The sequence below is a fragment of the Mrakia frigida genome (assembly GCF_051309035.1).
Source record: "Mrakia frigida strain ATCC 22029 unplaced genomic scaffold BDY24scaffold_13, whole genome shotgun sequence".
Lineage (NCBI taxonomy): Eukaryota > Fungi > Basidiomycota > Tremellomycetes > Cystofilobasidiales > Mrakiaceae > Mrakia > Mrakia frigida.
This window is the reverse complement of record NW_027481268.1, coordinates 544754-560179: the sequence shown is the minus strand read 5'-3', so window position 1 is coordinate 560179 and position 15426 is coordinate 544754. Positions and strand designations below refer to the sequence as shown.

Sequence of the window (15426 nt, the reverse complement as noted above, 5' to 3'; positions counted from 1 at the left end):
CAACGAAAAAAATTCTGGAACTGAAATCGACGTTTTGCGCATGAGCATATTATGTTTGGAGAGGTCGAGGCAAAATAGGGTAGAGAGAGAGTAAGAGAAAAGGAGAGATCGAAGGCCGTGGAGGGAAGGAGCGACGTGTGTGGCCAACCTGTCTAAACGAGTCGAAATCTTAGAATGAAGTAGTGAAACGAAGGATAGATGTGCGAGACAAGAGCAGATACATAGTCGAGAACCGAAACGCGTTTGAGGAGTAGAGAGAGGCAACCAAGAAAACCGAAAACGATGCAAAAGAGAGAGAGAAGGAAAAAAAAGAGAACGAGACCAGATCTAAACCCGCTGGTTTCCGAACTTCTTCCAAAGAGGATCGTTTCGGTCCGTATCAGGGTGCATCTGAAGGGAGGGAGAGAAGAGCAAGGAAGGAAGGAAGGGCGAGGTCAGCTTTACCGTTCGAGGACTGGAAAGACGAAGGCCAGAGGAAAAAGAAACGACGAACCGAAATCTTCCCGGAAGCCAAAGCAGCCGTCGACGCCGAAGGATCCTGACCCGAGGGATCGGCGAGGTTCGACGACGTAGGGGTCCATCCAGCTCCAACCGAGGTGGCGATCAAAGTCGGGATCATGGCGAGCAACGAGGTGGGCTGGATGTTCTTCTCCTTCAGCTGGGCGGATCGAGACTTGAGGACGACGGACGAAGATCGAAGTCGACCTCCTCGGATGGTAGTGTAGGCGCTGAGGTTGTCGATGGTCCTGGTGATGGCCTCGTTCCATCCCTTCTCCTCCGAAGCGGGCGAGACGACGGGGAGGGCGTCGGGATCTCGGTAAAGGTGGATCTTGTAGAGGAACTTGGCGAAAGGAGCGGTAGGCAGGAGTCGAATGATGACACCGAGGGGGAGGGAGAGCATACCGACGAGCTGAGAAAGCATGAACAAGGGTCAGTTATGGGTCGTCCGCTCGAAAAGGAGACTTCGACGGCTGAGGAACTCACGACGGAGAGAATCCAGTCTCGGTAGTTGATTCGGACGACGGAGAAGGCAGCTCCACCAACAAAGACGATCAAAACTTGTCCACCGACCATCTGCGAGGGTAAAGATCGAAAGGAGGAGGTCAACTTCGGTTTGAGACAGGCGACGGAGAAGTGAAATCGAGAAGACTCACGATGGCGAACTGGAGAAGAGGACATCGAGAGGAAAACAAGTCAGTAAGAGAAGAAGAAGACTCGACGGAACAACGAAGGATAACTCACGATACCATGGAACCAAGGGTTTCGGAAGAACTCCGTGAAGATGTTGAGTCCTCGATCGAGTCGTCGACAGTCTGGGTCGGCGAAGAAGAAGCGTGGTCAGCCAGAGCGACGAGACGAAGAAGAGAAGCGGAAGGACGACTCACTAAGCTGGTTGAAGATCTGGCAGAAGACGAAGGTGTTGAAGACGACAGTGGATCGTTCGGCGTGCTGAGCGTTGCATTCGGTCTCCGTGATGCAGGTCTGTCCGTAGATGGATTGCAAGCAGTAGTGAAGAATCAAGCAGGCAGTGATCTGGAAGAGAGCCTGTCCGGAGATCATCTGGAGAGGAAGTTGAAGACGAGGTCAGGAAGGGAAACGTGGAGGAAACGAGACGAAGGCGGGAAGAGAACGACGAACCTTGAACATGTCGATGGTGATCAAGGGAGCGGTCTTCGCATCGGGCTTCCTCTTGAGGGAATCAGGAGTAGCAGGGTCGGTGGCGAGAGCGAGAGCGGCGAAGGTGTCCATCTGAAGAAGGAAAAAGAAAAGACGAGACGTCAGCGACGGGCCGAGACGAGACGAGACGAGGAAGACGAAAGGTCGACTCACGATCAAGTTGACCCAAAGAAGTTGAACGGCAGTCAAGACGGAAGTCTCCTCAGCGGAAGAGACAGCAGAGACTGTGGGAAGAGAGGAGAAAGAGCGGTCAGCGAGAGCAAAAGTCGAAGACGCGTCGAAGGAAGAGGGACGAACTGAAGGTGATGAAAACGGCGGTGATGTTGACAGAGATCTGGAACTGGAGGAACTTCTTGACGGAGTCGTTGACACATCGTCCCCACATGACGGCGAGAACAATGGAAGAGAAGTTGTCGTCCATCTGCAAGAAGAAGACGAGGTCAGCGAGGGAAGAGAGGAGGTGAGGGACGAAGCTTGGACGAACGAGAATGATATCCGAAGCCTCCTTAGCAACCTCAGTTCCGGCGATACCCATCGAGAAACCAACATCAGCTTGCTTGAGAGCAGGTCCATCGTTGCTGTAGAAGGAGAAAGGAAAAGAGTTCAGCGTCAAGTCGGAAAGAGAAGAAGGACGAGCGAGGGAAACTCACGTTCCGTCTCCAGTGACTCCGACGACCTCTCCGAGCTCCTGCAAGGTCTTGACAAGGATCTTCTTGTCTTCAGGCGAAGATCGAGCGAGAACTTGAAGTCGAGGAACAATCATGTGCAGGTCGGCGGTGTTGAGCTGGAGGAAAAAAAGAGAACGTCTCAGCGAGGATGAACGAGAGGAGAAAGAAGGAGAGTCGACTCACCTCTCGGAAGACGGGCCCTTCCATGATGATTCCTCCGGCAGTGTAGATTCCACATTGAGTAGCGATAGATCGAGCAGTCTGAGATGGGAAAGGAACTCGCGTCAGCGCAAGGAAAGGAGAAGACGAGCGGTCGATTCGAAACTCACAAGAACGTTATCTCCAGTGACCATCTTGACGGCGACTCCGGCCTTAGCACAGTTGGCGACGGCCTCGGTGACTCCAGGTCGAAGAGGATCCTCGATACCAGTAACAGCGATGAGAGTGAGATCCCTTGCGAGCCAGGAGAACGGAGCCTCTCCGTCGGAGTTGACGTTCGCAGGAGGCCACTGCTCGAGGTCCTTGTAGCAGACGGCGATGGTTCTGTGAAAACGATGAGAAGGTCAGTAAAAAGCAAGATTTGAGGGTAGAAAAGAAAGACGAATACGAACCGAAGCATCTGAGAAGAGAAGAAGCGAAAGGAAGGAGGAAACGCGTCGAGATCAGCGTTCGTTCATTCAACGCCTTCTGCTCGAGACCATGGGGGGACTCACGTTGTTGGCGTAGAGGATGATAGTTCGGTCGATGTTCTGTCGAGTCTCCTCGTCGAAGTCAGCGACCTCGATTTCCTCGGACTGGATGGGAGCCTCGGAGACGATAAGGTGCTTGGTCGACATCTTGAGCAAGATTTCGGAGGCTCCCTTGAGGTAGACTCGGTGCTTTCCGTTAGCGAGTTGGACGACGATACCCCTGGAGAGAGGAGAATCAAAGGAAGAACAGGAAAATAGCGTCAGATCGAGAGAGGACGCGTCGTTCAGTGACTCGAGTTCACGACCTGGCTTCGAAATACTCACATGGACTTCCTCTCGGACGAGAAGGGACTAGGGAAGGAAGAAGAAGAGGAAACAACGTCAGTTCGTTCGCAAAAAAAGGATTCGGAAGGAAGAATCGAAGAAGAGCTCGACTCACATCATCTGAACAATCTTGGCCTTCTCCCTGGTAGTCTTGTAGTCCGACCATCCGAGCTCCTTTCCGAACCTGAGGAGAGCGGTTTCAGTCTTGGATCCGACGAATTCGAGCTCTCCGGTCTCGGGGTTCTTGTCCTCGAAGGCGGTGGAGTTGAGAACGAGGGCGTCGTTGAAGAGGTCTTGAGTAGCGGCGTTGAGGATCGAGTTGATGTCGGTCATGTCGAGCGAGAAGTCCTTTCGACCATGACGGGCAGTCTCGGCCTCTCCTTGCTCTCCGACAGTCTGAAGGTGAAGGTAGTGGAAGGGCTCGAAGTCAGCGAAGAGAAGAGGAAGAAGGGAGAGACGCAAAGAAAGAGACGCACCTTGTTGGCGTTGGTTCGGTTCTGGTTCTCATCAAGTCGTTGAACGAATTTGGCGTGGACTCCGATCGATCCGGCGACGACGGACATGACGTTCTGAGGAAGGAAAAGAGAGATAGGTCAGCGAGGGAGACCGACGAAGGAGAAGGGACGAAGAAGACGAACCTGAGTGAGGGTTCCGGTTTTATCAGTGCAGACGACAGTAGCGTTGGCCATGGTCTCACAAGCTCCCAAAAGTCGAACGAGGAGGTTCTGCTTGGTCATCCTCTTGGTGGCGAAGGCGAGAGCGAGAGTGACGGCGAGAGGAAGACCCTCAGGGACGGCGACGACGATAACGGTGACGGAGATGATAAGGATGTCGACGAAGGCCTTTCCCTTCTCGGCACTGGTTCGAGCGGGAACTCCGGATCCGAGCTGAGTGAAGAATCGAATGAGGAGGGAACTGAAGAGGATGAGACCGGCGAGGGATCCGAGTTTGGCGATGAGTTCGGCGAGGGCGTTGAGTTTGAGCTGAAGAGGAGTGGGAGGGGTCTCTCCTCGAAGAGCTGACGATAGGGAAACGAAGAAAGACGCGTCAGTCAGTCAAAGTGGAAGTGTTGAGAGGCAGGAGAAGGAAACGAAAGGGAAGAGGAGGAGATCTCGACGCACCCATCATAGTCCTTCCGTTGAAAGAGTTGGGTCCAACGGCGATGACGACGTACTCTCCGACTCCCTCGAGGACCTTTCCACCAGAGACGAGGAAACAGTCGTTCTTGAATCCCTTCTCGATCTGCTCCTGAGTCCTCTGGGTTCCTTCGGCGGCAGCACGTTCAGCGAGACATTCCTCGTACGAGACCTTCTTGATGGCGTCCGATTCTCCAGTGGCTCCAGACTCATCACACTTGACGGCGTGACCTCGAAGGAAAACTCCGTCGACCTGAAGACAGTTAAGGAGAAGGTCAGAGAGAAGTCAGGCGACGAGAGAAGACGAAAGAGAGAAGGGACGAACGGGAACGATCTCTCCGGGCTCGAGGATGGCGATATCTCCGACGAGAATGTCCTGAGAACGAAGAAAAGGAGTTCGGAGGTCAGTGAGAGGTTCGTACAGGGGACGAAGGGAGAAGCAAACTCACGTAGACGCTGATAATCTGTTCATGTCCGGATCGAATGACCTTGACTCCACGGTCGTCCTTCTTCGCGTTGAGCTTCTGGAACTGCTTCTCCTTCTGCCACTGTGTGTGAGAAATGGAACGAGAAGCGTCAGCTACAGCTCAGAGGAGAGAGAGGGAGGAATAGAGGACGAACATCGTTGGTAGCTCCGACGAGAACAACGATAGAGACCGCGACCATAATAGCGACTCCCTCGACCCAATCAACCGAGGGGACCTCGTTTCCGTCGATAATCTCAGGCTCCCCACCAAAGGTTTGGTAGAGACCGAGAGCGAGCGAGATGACGGCGGCGATACAAAGGATGATCTGCGTGCGAGAAACAAAAGAAGGAACGCGTCAGAGGAGATTCGATCGTCGAACGAGAGGAAGGGAAAACCGACAACTCACGAGGACCTTGTCCTGAAGAGCGAGCCACATGAGGTAGAAGAGACCTTTGGCGGGCCGAACGGGGAGAGTGTTGGCTCCGTAGACTCGCTGTCGATCGGCAGAGGTAGCCTTGGTTGGGTCGGATCCTCCAGCAGCGGAGGCGGCGAGAGCATCGCTGTCGAGTCCCTTCTTGGGATCGGTACCGAGTCCAGCGAGAAGAGCATCGATTCCACCGAAGGTAGAGAGAAGCTCGACGGATTTGCTGCAAGAAGAGAAAGGGAAGGGGTCAGTCGAAGCTCGAAGGAGAGAGAGAGACGCGTCGTCGAAAGAGAAGATCGAAAGACTCACGGATCGACCAAACTAGCAAGCTTCTTGGGCCTGACCAGGAAAGGAGTAGGATCGGTCTCCGCCTCGTTGGCTACGTCCTTCCTGAACTGCTCCTCCTCCTCGGTGACTCCGTTGATCTCTCCGTCGGGAAGAAGTCCTCCTCCAGGCTTCTCAAAGTGTTTCTCGTCGGCGGTCGTGGCCTCGCTGTAGGCCTTGCTGGCGACGCTTCCACTCCTCTGGTGTCGACCCTGATCGGGAGAGAGAGCGTCGAGCGTTCCCTGTCCAGACGAAGCCTCGGGGTGGTTGTCTCGAAGAGCGAGGGAGGATTTGGGGAGAGGGGAGGAAGGAGAGTCGTTGTTGAAGGGATCGTTGAACCGAACGTTGGAGCTGGTAGAGAGCGTAGGCGAAGCTGGAGCGTTGGTGGTGGAAGCAGGCGAGTATCCGTCGTTAAGGTGCGAGCCAGAAGGAGGAGTGACGGTTCCAGCTGAAGAAAATGGAAGTAAGAGGAGCAGGCAGGGAGGGGAAGAGGCGGGAAGGACGGTAGGTCGTCAGAAAGTGAACTAGAGGGAAACGGAAAGGGATCCGAGAAGCGGGTCTGATGGGGAAAAATTATACAAGGTATAATTCTTGGCAAGGATGATGGCCAGCGTTTGATCTCGTTCAAGCACGTTCCAGCCCACCAAAGGAGAGATCGAACAAAACGAAGGAAGGGTGAGAGAGCCAAAAGGCCCCGCCCCTCTCTCCTTCCTTCTTCTTGCTCTTTGCTCTCTTCCGAAACTCGACCACCCAGCGAGAAATCGAGCCTATAGGTATGGGAAGGTTGGACTCACGAGCAGCAGCCGCTTCGTCGGGTTGGGTGGTGATGATGAGAGGAGGCGCCGGGGGTTTGGTTTCGTCGATGGGTCGCCCGAGCTCTGGAGCGGACATGGTGGAAGGAGAGCGAACGAAAGAGTGGGTTGTTGGGAAGAGGTTGGCGAGGGTGGGAAGGTCCTAGGTGGTGTTGGTTCGAGGGCTGAAGAGGGAAAGAAAGGAGCGAAAATCGGACGGAAGAGGGGGAAGAGGAACGGGAGACGAGGGAAACGAGAGGGAAGGGAGGACGGCGGTGGCGAGGTCAGCTTGGTCTCGTATACTCTATCCTCTTGATCCAAACTCACCGAGCTGCCTAGTTGTGAGGATCCCTTCTTTTCGCTCGTTGGGTGTTGTGGTTGGGGGAGCAAGATGGGCCAAAACCGAAAGCGACCTTCAAAGGGGAGAGAGACCACAGCCACTCTTGGCGCCCTCCCTCCCTCCCTCCTTCTTTGGGCTGAAATCTGAACCTACCCCCTTCCCGAAAACCGTCATCGAACGCGTCGTTCTCGCTCTTCTCCCTCGCTCCTTTTTGATATCAGTCAGTTTGCTCGTGGTCCTCCTTATATCTACTAGCCCTCTCAACAACCTAAAGCAGTTCTTCCTATCAAAATCGACTCAGAAAGAGAGCAACTCCACGAACGAAAAACGAGACACACGCGATACGCGCCTCTCCCCTTCCTCCCCTTCTTTCCCCCCCCCCCAAAGATTTGATCAACAAGGGAAGAGAGAGAGAGACGATCTAACGACCGACAAAGGGGGCTGTGTACTCAATTTTCTTGTTCGACCTCGTCGCTCTTATGTCGGTCTTTCACAACACCGACGAAGCACGAGCGAAAAGAAACTCGAACGGAACAGGGTGAGAGAGGAAAAACACAGCGCCGACGTCCTCCGACGCTTGCAGAAGCTTATGCAGAAGCTTAAGGAAGGGCTAGCTCGGTTCTGAGATGAAGTACTACAGGCTCGTGACTTGAAGATCTTCAATGGAGAGGACTGAGAAATCTGCTCTGTGAAACGAAACGAGAGAGGGAAAGCAAGAGGACCCGCGGGCGCGACGCGGTCGTCCATCTTCTTTGTTTTCGTCTTTTCCAGCCTCAACCTGCCTCCCTTGACTACTCTGATTCCCAACAGAGATGTCATCGAATATACCATCTAGCTCCTCACTCCGATCAAGCCTCTTTCGTCCAGCCCGAAGCTCCAGAAAGCCATGATCTTCGAACCTCCCACGACGCGTCCCTTTCCGGACGAGCGCTCTCTCCCTCCGAAAACACTTCCTTAGATATTCCTCCTTCCCCAGCCAAAGACGCGTAGACTACCATCCATCTCGTCAAACTTTTTTGTTCTCGTCTCTTCAACAGACCCTCGTCAGAGCAATTTTTTTCATTTGGAGCAAAACCTGCTCGTTCGCCGGTTCTGTTTTGAGAAATCGATCGTTCGACGATCCGACGAAGAGCCTGCAGATCTCTCTTCTCTTCCTCTTCCCTTCTCCCTTTCGACTGGGGGTTGAAGGTCAGTCAGTCAGTAACTAGATTCAAAAAATCTCTCGTCTATGACTCTTTCCTACCCATCACTCTCAGCCCTGATAGGGGAAGGAGGGGGGTGTCGGGATTCGGAACCCAAAACAAGCGACGCGTCTCGATCTCTTCCTCTTTCCCGGCTCCCTCACCCTCTTCCCGTTTCTCTCAAGTCCTTCTCCTTCTCGCTCTCTTGAACCACACAGCAGAGAGTCGTAGGTAGATTAAAGTGTGTTCATTCAGTCGTTACTCCTCTCCCAACGATCTAACTCTAGTAGCTCGATCTCGTACAACATCCTTCCCTCCGACTCGTTCAACAGCACCCTCCCCTCCCTCCAGCAGCCGTGTCGGAAGGCATGCTCGTTGCTTTGGAGCCGGAGAGTTTGATGCCGCCGGGCTGAGGTTTGAATAAGAAAAAAATGGTCGGAAGAGTCAGCGAAGAGAAAGGGAAGAGGGAAGGGAGAACGGAGAGAGGAGGGAAAGACAAACCTTCGTCGATTCGAAGAGACCGCGTTGAATCTTGAGGAGAATTTCGCGAGCTGTAACGAGTAACGAGCAAAGAAACGATGGTCAGAATTTGCGAGACAGAGGTATGGTTGCGAAAAGGAAGAAGGCGAACCTGTCCGATCGAAAGCCTGAACGAGACGAGTGCAAGAACGAAAGATCAGCTTCTCTTCCTGGACCACATGTCTCTTTACGATCTCTACAAAGATGAAAAGTCGCCACTCACCTCATTAACACCCAGCCCACTCTTCGCTGAGCACTCCACGAACATCAACCCTTCCCTCTTCGCAAACTCCTCTCCCTCCGCTCTCGACACCTCTCTCCTCGACTTCCCTCCGGCAGCCACCTTTGGTACAGCTCTCGCTTCACTCTCTTCACCTCCTTCCGACGTCGTCAAAGCTGCTAGCAGAGCGAGAGCAGTCGCGTCCTCCTGCTCGACGAGATCGTGTTTGTTGGCGCACAGGATGATCACCACCTCGGCGTCGGCGTGTTTCCGGAGATCTGTGAGCCAGGAGGAGAGTTCTAGGAAAGATTGTTTGGAGGTGACGTCCTGTGGGGAGGATAGAAGCGAGAGGGGAGGAGGGAGGTGAGCTCGGGTTGGTGGTGTTGAGAGAAGCGGAGAAGTAAGAGAAGAGAGCAGACGTACATAGACTAGTAAAGCTCCGGCTGAGCCACGATAGTAGGATCTTGTTATTGATCGGAAAGAGGGAGTACCTGAGCGAAAAGAAGGAAGAAGAAGGGGAAGGAGGGAAGGTGAGCTTCGGTGCGGTGAGTCGTCCGACACGAGAAGCTGAAAGAGCTGAGGTTCGAGCAAGACGATTTTGGTGCCGCGTGATAGGACACAATAGACGAGATCGCGAAGGTGTGAGAATCGCAGGAGGGGTTGTGGGATTGTTGAGGAGGGAGGGAGAAAGAGGAGGAGGAGAAGGACGTCGAGCTCGCACGCAACCTGACCTTCCCTCCCGACTCATTCCACCTCTTCCTGCCCCATCGATTCGATCCCACTCGCTCGAACTTCTTTGCAGCCATCCGAAGAGACTGATAGACTCACCTGCTACATCCCACGTCTGCACCTTCACGAGTTTGACCTGAGCATCGCTCGAACCAGCTTCGGGTCCTTCAGCCATGTCGACCGCTAGCACTTTGGATCCAAACTGGAAGAACAAGAAAAGGACGGATCAGGCTCGAGTCTTCGATATCTTCGACCTGAATAGGTATGCGTTGGCTTCGTGATTTGAGCAGTGAATCAGAAGGATGGCGAAGAGAGAGCAACGAGCTCGAGGAGGAGGGGAGGGGGTGAGCTCGAACGAACCTCGACTCCCAGGGTGGGCTCCGATCTAGCAGTGAAACTGGCTTCTGTAAGTTGACGAAGAATCGAGGATTTCCCTGTTGACGCTTCTCCTACGATCACGAATCTACCAGAAAACAGAGGAGAGGGAAGTCAGTCGGAGAGAGGGAGGGGGAAGGAAGCTCGCCCGAATGAGGACGGCCGACTCACTTGAGAATGCTGAGAGAAGCGAAGGAGAAAATCCGGTCAGCAATCAACCTCAAGAATACAAAGAGCGCATAGAGCTCACTAATCCCATGTTGTTGAGGACATTGAAAGTTTGAAATGGAAGAGTGATGGGGGTTGAGAGAGAAGGATGAGCTCGAGGAGCTCGAAGGACTCGTCACCGGCGAGCGAGGTCGGCAGGTGTGCGTCTCTTCTCTCTGCCTCTTCAGAAGAATATTCTCCGAGTCATTAGGAAGTGAATTTCCAGATGTAACTTTCCTTGAAACAAAAAAAAACGACGCTCTGAATTTATTTCGGCGGCCACAAGCTGGCCCAACTTCGTCCTCCTCGCCATCTCTCCTTCAACCATCACCTTCGCTTCGATATGGCTCCCGCTCCTCGTGCGTCTTCCGTCTCCCTCCCTCGCTCTATACATACTGAACCTCCTCCTCTTGTTCTCCTCCCTGCAGTCTCCCCAGCGGAAGCTTCCTTCTTCCCTTCTCTGTTCACCAAGTTTCAAGAGAACGGAACCATCACCGGTCAATCAGCCTTCAACCTCCTCCCTCTCTCAGACGTCCCCCTTCCTACCTTGGGAGAGATCTGGGGTCTCGCCGATCCCGAAGACAAAGGAGCTCTCGACGTAGCTGGATGGACGGTAGCGATGAGGCTGATCTCGGTCGCTCAGAAGGGAGGAGAGATATCGAGGGAAGCTGGAGAACAAGGTGAGTCGTCATCTTTCGTTGCCCGCTCGTTCTCTCGTCCTGCTCGCGCTATACGAGGGAGGTCATGGGTTTATAAGCTAGAGGAAGGACATACAGGACGGGAAGAAGAGAGTAGAGGCGAGTGAGAAGGACGATGGGAGGGAAGTGAGATGGTATCGGACCTGGCCAGCTCCGACCCTCCTTCCCTCTCGGTCCTCCTCCTCTCCTTCCTCCCCTTTACAGTCGTATGAAACACCGCACGATCTTCTCCCAGCTTCTCAGACTCTCATGCTCACTCCTGGCTCTTCTCACTCTCATCCTCCAGCTTCTACCGCTCTCCCAAAGTTCCGAGGTCACCCTCCTCCTCCTCCTTCGATCCTCCGAACTCCTCAGCCGCAATCTTCCTTCTCGAACAACAACAACAACCAAGCCCCAGCTCTCAACCTTCCTCTCACCCCCGAGGATATCGCCAAGTTCAAGAGGCACTTCCAGCTCGCTGGTCCCGTCAACGGCAGGCTCCCAAGTGAGCTCTCAATCCGCCGTCTTGCTGGCTGCGAGATCGAAACGAAGCTGACCGAGATCCCTTCCCTTCCCTCTCCTCGTTCTCAGGCGACAAGGCTACGAGCATCTTCTTCAAGAGCAAGCTTCCCAGCAACCAACTCGGTGCTATCTGGTTCGTGTTTCTCGCTTCTTTCGTCCTTCGTCGAGCTCCACGTCCGTCCCTGAGCTGACCTTCCTCCTCCTTCCTCCTGTCCCCAGGAACCTCGCCGACACCCAGGATCGAGGAGCTCTCGACCAAGCCGACTTCATCATCGGAATGTACTTCATCCAAGGAGTTATGTCTCAGAAGATCACCACCCTCCCTCAAACCCTTCCTCCTGGACTCTACGAAACCGCGTCCGAAGGTCGCTCGCTCCCCGTCTCGTCCTTCAACCAGGATCTTCGAAGCCTCAGCCACAGCCCAGCTCCCATCTCAGCTCCCTCCACTCCCATCCCTCGACAGGTTACCGGTCAGCAGCAGCCCATGTCTCCCGTCTCGAGGAACGTCACCGGAGGAGGAGGATTCCCTCAGTCGCAACCGTCGCACCAGATGCTCCCCAACGTCACTGGAGGATCGTTCTCGAACCAGAACCAGAACCAGAACAACAGCAGCAGCTTCGCATCTCCTACGACTAGGCAGCAGTCAGGTTTCGCTTCGGCCTTCACTCCTGCGCCAGCTCCTCAAGCTCAAGTCCCATGGGACGTCACGGCCGCTGAGAAGACCGCGTCGGATAAGTTCTTCGATGAGCTCGACACGTTTGGACGAGGAATCCTCGATGGAGACGTCGCTGTGCCCTTCATGCTCCAGTCGAAGCTCCCTGAGGTCGATCTCGCTTCTATCTGGTGAGTTCAAGCCAGGACTTTGCACGCAAACGCGTCGAATCGAAGCTGATCCTCTTCTTTATTTCTGACTCGCCCCTTAGGGACCTCGCCGATATTCGAAAGGAAGGAAACCTCACCCGAGACGAGTTCGCCGTCGCCATGTATCTCATCCGATCCAAGATCTCAGGCAAGGGCCTCCCGGAATCTCTTCCTGCTTCCCTCGTCCCTCCCAGCCTTCGACAAGCCTCTGCTGCTGCTCCTGGTGAGTCGATCACTCCTCTAGTCCTACCTTTTTCCCTTTGCTGACTTGCCATTTCTTCGTTTCTTCAGCCGCCGCCGCTCAGGACCTCTTCGACGCGTTCGGAGATTCTCCTCCCGCTTCAGCTTCGGCGGCTCAGAGCTACTTCGGTGCTCCTGCTGCTCCCACCGCATCGGCTCCTACCTCTCCTCCCACATCATCGTTCGCCAACTCGAGCTCAGGTTTTGGAATGACTCCTTTCGGTGAGTCCATCTCCCAGAGCTCACAGCCTCTCGACCTTTGCTCACTCTTGTCTCTTCTCGCTCTCCAGGCGTCCCCTCGACCTTGGAAGAAGACCTCTTCGGAGACGAGACTCCCTTCACCCCTTCAGCTCCAGCTCCCGCTCCTCCTACCGTCCAAGCTCGTTCTCCAGCACCCTCCACCGCTCGATCTCCTCCTCCTCCTCCTCCTCCCGAACTCACCAAACTTCGAACCGAGAACTCCACCCTCTCTCGATCCGTTTCGGACCTCCAATCCTCCGGCTTGACCCTCGAGAACCAAACCCTCGAAACGGCGAAGGAGATCATGGACCTCCAGGCTAAGCTCGTCGGGTTGAGAGCCACTCACGAGTCGGAGAAGGGGAACGTCGACAAGCTCAAGCTCAAGGCGGAGGAGCAGGCTGCGAAGCTCAAGGAGATCTCGGGAGAGTTGATCAGGGCCGAGAGTGAGCTCTCTGGGTTGAGGGGAGAGAAGACGGAGCTTGATGGGCAGTTGATGAGGGATAAGGAGGACATCAGGGAGATGAAGAGGAGGATGGTCGAGGTTGCGGAGGAGACGACTCAGCTCAAGGCTCAGGTCGAGAAGGTCAAGAGGGACGCGAGGCAGCAGAAGGGACTCCTGGCTATCACCAAGAAGCAGGTCGGAACCGCCGAAACGGAGAAGGAGAAGAGCGTCGTCGCTTTGGGAGAAGCCGAACGAGGAGTTGGAATCGAGGAGGAGGGATCGCCGTCCGTCGCGTCTCCCTTCGCCGCCTTCGCTCCCTCTGGAACCTCAGCCTTCTCCGCCCAGGTCGCCTCCCAGTACCCTCTCCCCGAAACTCCCGAGAGGATGCTCAGCCCAGCCCTCTCGGTTGCCTCCCAGAAGAGCAACAACCCCTTCGATCGATTCGTCGCTCCTCCTCCTCCTGCGTCGCCTGCAGCTCCCATCAAGGAACTCGCCTCCCCTGCTTCCTCTATCAAAACGCCTACCTCTCCCGTTACCCACGTAAAGGAACTCGCTCTCGGAGGAGTCGCCGCCGCTGGAACCGTCCTCGCTGGAGTCGGAGCTGCCATCTTTGGATCGTCCGAGAAGAAGAAGGAGGACGACGAGCCCAAGAAGGACGAGGAGGAGGAGAAGAAGGTCGAGGAACCTACCCCTGCTCAAGCCTTCGCCGCTTCCGCCTTCGACGACTCGTTCGGAGCCTCGCCTCCTTCCACTCAAACTCCTTTCGCTCCCGCGTCTTCGGATAACGACGCGACCAAGGCGTTCGACGCTGGATTCGGGGACTCGTTCGACGACGGGTTCGAGACGACCGACACTTCGTTCCCTACCGTCGAGACGACTGGCCCTCCCCTTGACTCGCCGAGTGCCGTTCCCTTCACCAGCAATGGATTCGATTCGACCTTCGGAGACGAGTTTACGCCTGTCAAGACGGAGGAGGAGACTGTCGTCGAGAAGGAGGATCCTGCAGAGGAAGTTGCTGCTCCTTCGATCGTTTCCAGTGAGTCTCGTATCCTACTCCGCTTGTACCTGAGCCCTTACTGATTCCACTTCCTCTTACCTTTCTCCCTCCAGCCATCACTCCCGAAGCCGAGACCATAGCTCCTCCCGCCGAACCCGTCGCGTCCACCACTCCCACTTCCCCTGCTCCCACCTCGCCCGCCGCTCCCACTGCTCCCATCGTTGAGGATGCGGACGACGTCGAGGAGATCGACAGCAGCGACGACGAGGACGAAGGACCCGAGGATCTCGACGGAATGAACAAGTCGTTCGCCAGCGAGAACAAGGCCAAGTCGGTCGAACCAGAGGAACCCGCTCCAGGAAGCCAGTTCCCCGATCTCGACGAGCCTACCAGCGAACCCTCGTCCAACCTCACTTCCACGGCCAGCGCTTTCGGAACGGACGATTCTGTGCCTCCTCCTACCACCAGCCATCCCTTCGACGACGCTTTCGAGCCCACTCCTCCCTCGACGATCATCACCCCTCCCGTCGAAACTCCCTCCCGACGAGCTGCTCCTCCTCCTCCTCCCCACCGAGCGTCCGCCAACGTTCCACCTCCCATCCCAGCCCACTCGGACGCCTTTGGAGCTTCTCCCTTCGAGACCTCTCCCTTCGACCCAACTCCCACCGAGCAGGAAAGTCCCTTCGAGTCGTCTCCCTTCGGAAACGAGGACGCACCCGCCTCCAACGCGTCTCCCTTCGGTCCCACACCCCCAGTCGTCACTGCTCCTCCCTCGGACGCCTTCGACGTTCCCAAAACGTCCTCGACCATCCCAGCCGTAGCGTCTTTCGACGACGATTTCGACAGGGACTTCGACGATGTCCCAGCCGCTCAAGACATCCCAGGCGGATCCACTCAAAAGGCTGCTCCTTCGTCCGCCATTTCACCCATCGAAGCAGGATTCGACGACTTCGACGACTTTTCAACCGACTTCGATCCCATCCCCTCAGGACCCAACTTCACCTCGTCCACCTCGTCGATTCCTCCTCCTCCTCCTTCCAACTCCAACACCACCCCAGCCTACGACGTCGATCCCAGCTTCGCAGACTTCGACTCGGCGTTCGGAGAGACTCCCACGGCTTCCACTGAGGCTCGACCTGCCGCTCCGTCGGCGGGATTCTCGTTCGACGACGCGTTTGGAGATGAGCCCGCTGCCACCCCTGCGGCTCCTCCTACCAACATCTACGCTCCTCCTCCCGGTCCCCCTCCCACCCAGCAACAGGAGGCTCCAAGCACACCGACGAGACCTGCTCTTCCTCAGAGGAAGACAGCGGCGGAGCCGGACGACATGTGAGTCGCGTCTCCCCTTTTGTTCTTCAGAGACGAACAGGATTTGA

At 55.4% G+C, this 15426-nt stretch overlaps 3 protein-coding genes across 3 annotated transcripts; 1 reads left to right on the top strand and 2 right to left on the bottom strand.

The window, feature by feature from the left end:
• Positions 1-32: 32 nt before the first annotated feature.
• Positions 33-6941, bottom strand: PMC1 (calcium-transporting ATPase PMC1). The gene is made up of 27 exons (XM_076640240.1): positions 6828-6941; positions 6504-6685; positions 5695-6157; positions 5368-5608; positions 5116-5286; positions 4944-5042; positions 4820-4870; positions 4480-4747; positions 3997-4376; positions 3835-3927; positions 3474-3754; positions 3359-3385; positions 3056-3254; positions 2987-2990; positions 2675-2889; positions 2529-2606; positions 2328-2461; positions 2162-2255; positions 1975-2098; positions 1831-1901; positions 1639-1749; positions 1386-1560; positions 1243-1313; positions 1155-1163; positions 985-1074; positions 494-910; positions 33-390 (listed from the first exon to the last, which is right to left on the bottom strand). Exons 2-27 carry the CDS (start codon positions 6598-6600, stop codon positions 328-330), a joined length of 4026 nt encoding a protein of 1341 aa, XP_076497259.1. The 5' UTR covers positions 6601-6685; positions 6828-6941; the 3' UTR covers positions 33-327.
• A 1307-nt stretch (positions 6942-8248) lies between these two features.
• BDY24DRAFT_387597 (rab GTPase) lies at positions 8249-10160 on the bottom strand. The gene is made up of 9 exons (XM_076640239.1): positions 10115-10160; positions 10036-10044; positions 9850-9952; positions 9589-9691; positions 9184-9251; positions 8764-9087; positions 8653-8668; positions 8523-8572; positions 8249-8430 (listed from the first exon to the last, which is right to left on the bottom strand). Exons 1-9 carry the CDS (start codon positions 10135-10137, stop codon positions 8347-8349), a joined length of 780 nt encoding a protein of 259 aa, XP_076497258.1. The 5' UTR covers positions 10138-10160; the 3' UTR covers positions 8249-8346.
• Positions 10161-10414: 254 nt separating this feature from the next.
• Positions 10415-15383, top strand: BDY24DRAFT_414779 (uncharacterized protein; the record flags this gene model as incomplete). The annotated part of the gene is made up of 9 exons (XM_076643364.1): positions 10415-10430; positions 10500-10751; positions 11056-11253; positions 11340-11403; positions 11490-12113; positions 12194-12354; positions 12423-12593; positions 12662-14089; positions 14164-15383. 9 exons carry the CDS (start codon positions 10415-10417, stop codon positions 15381-15383), a joined length of 4134 nt encoding a protein of 1377 aa, XP_076497257.1.
• Positions 15384-15426: the final 43 nt, after the last annotated feature.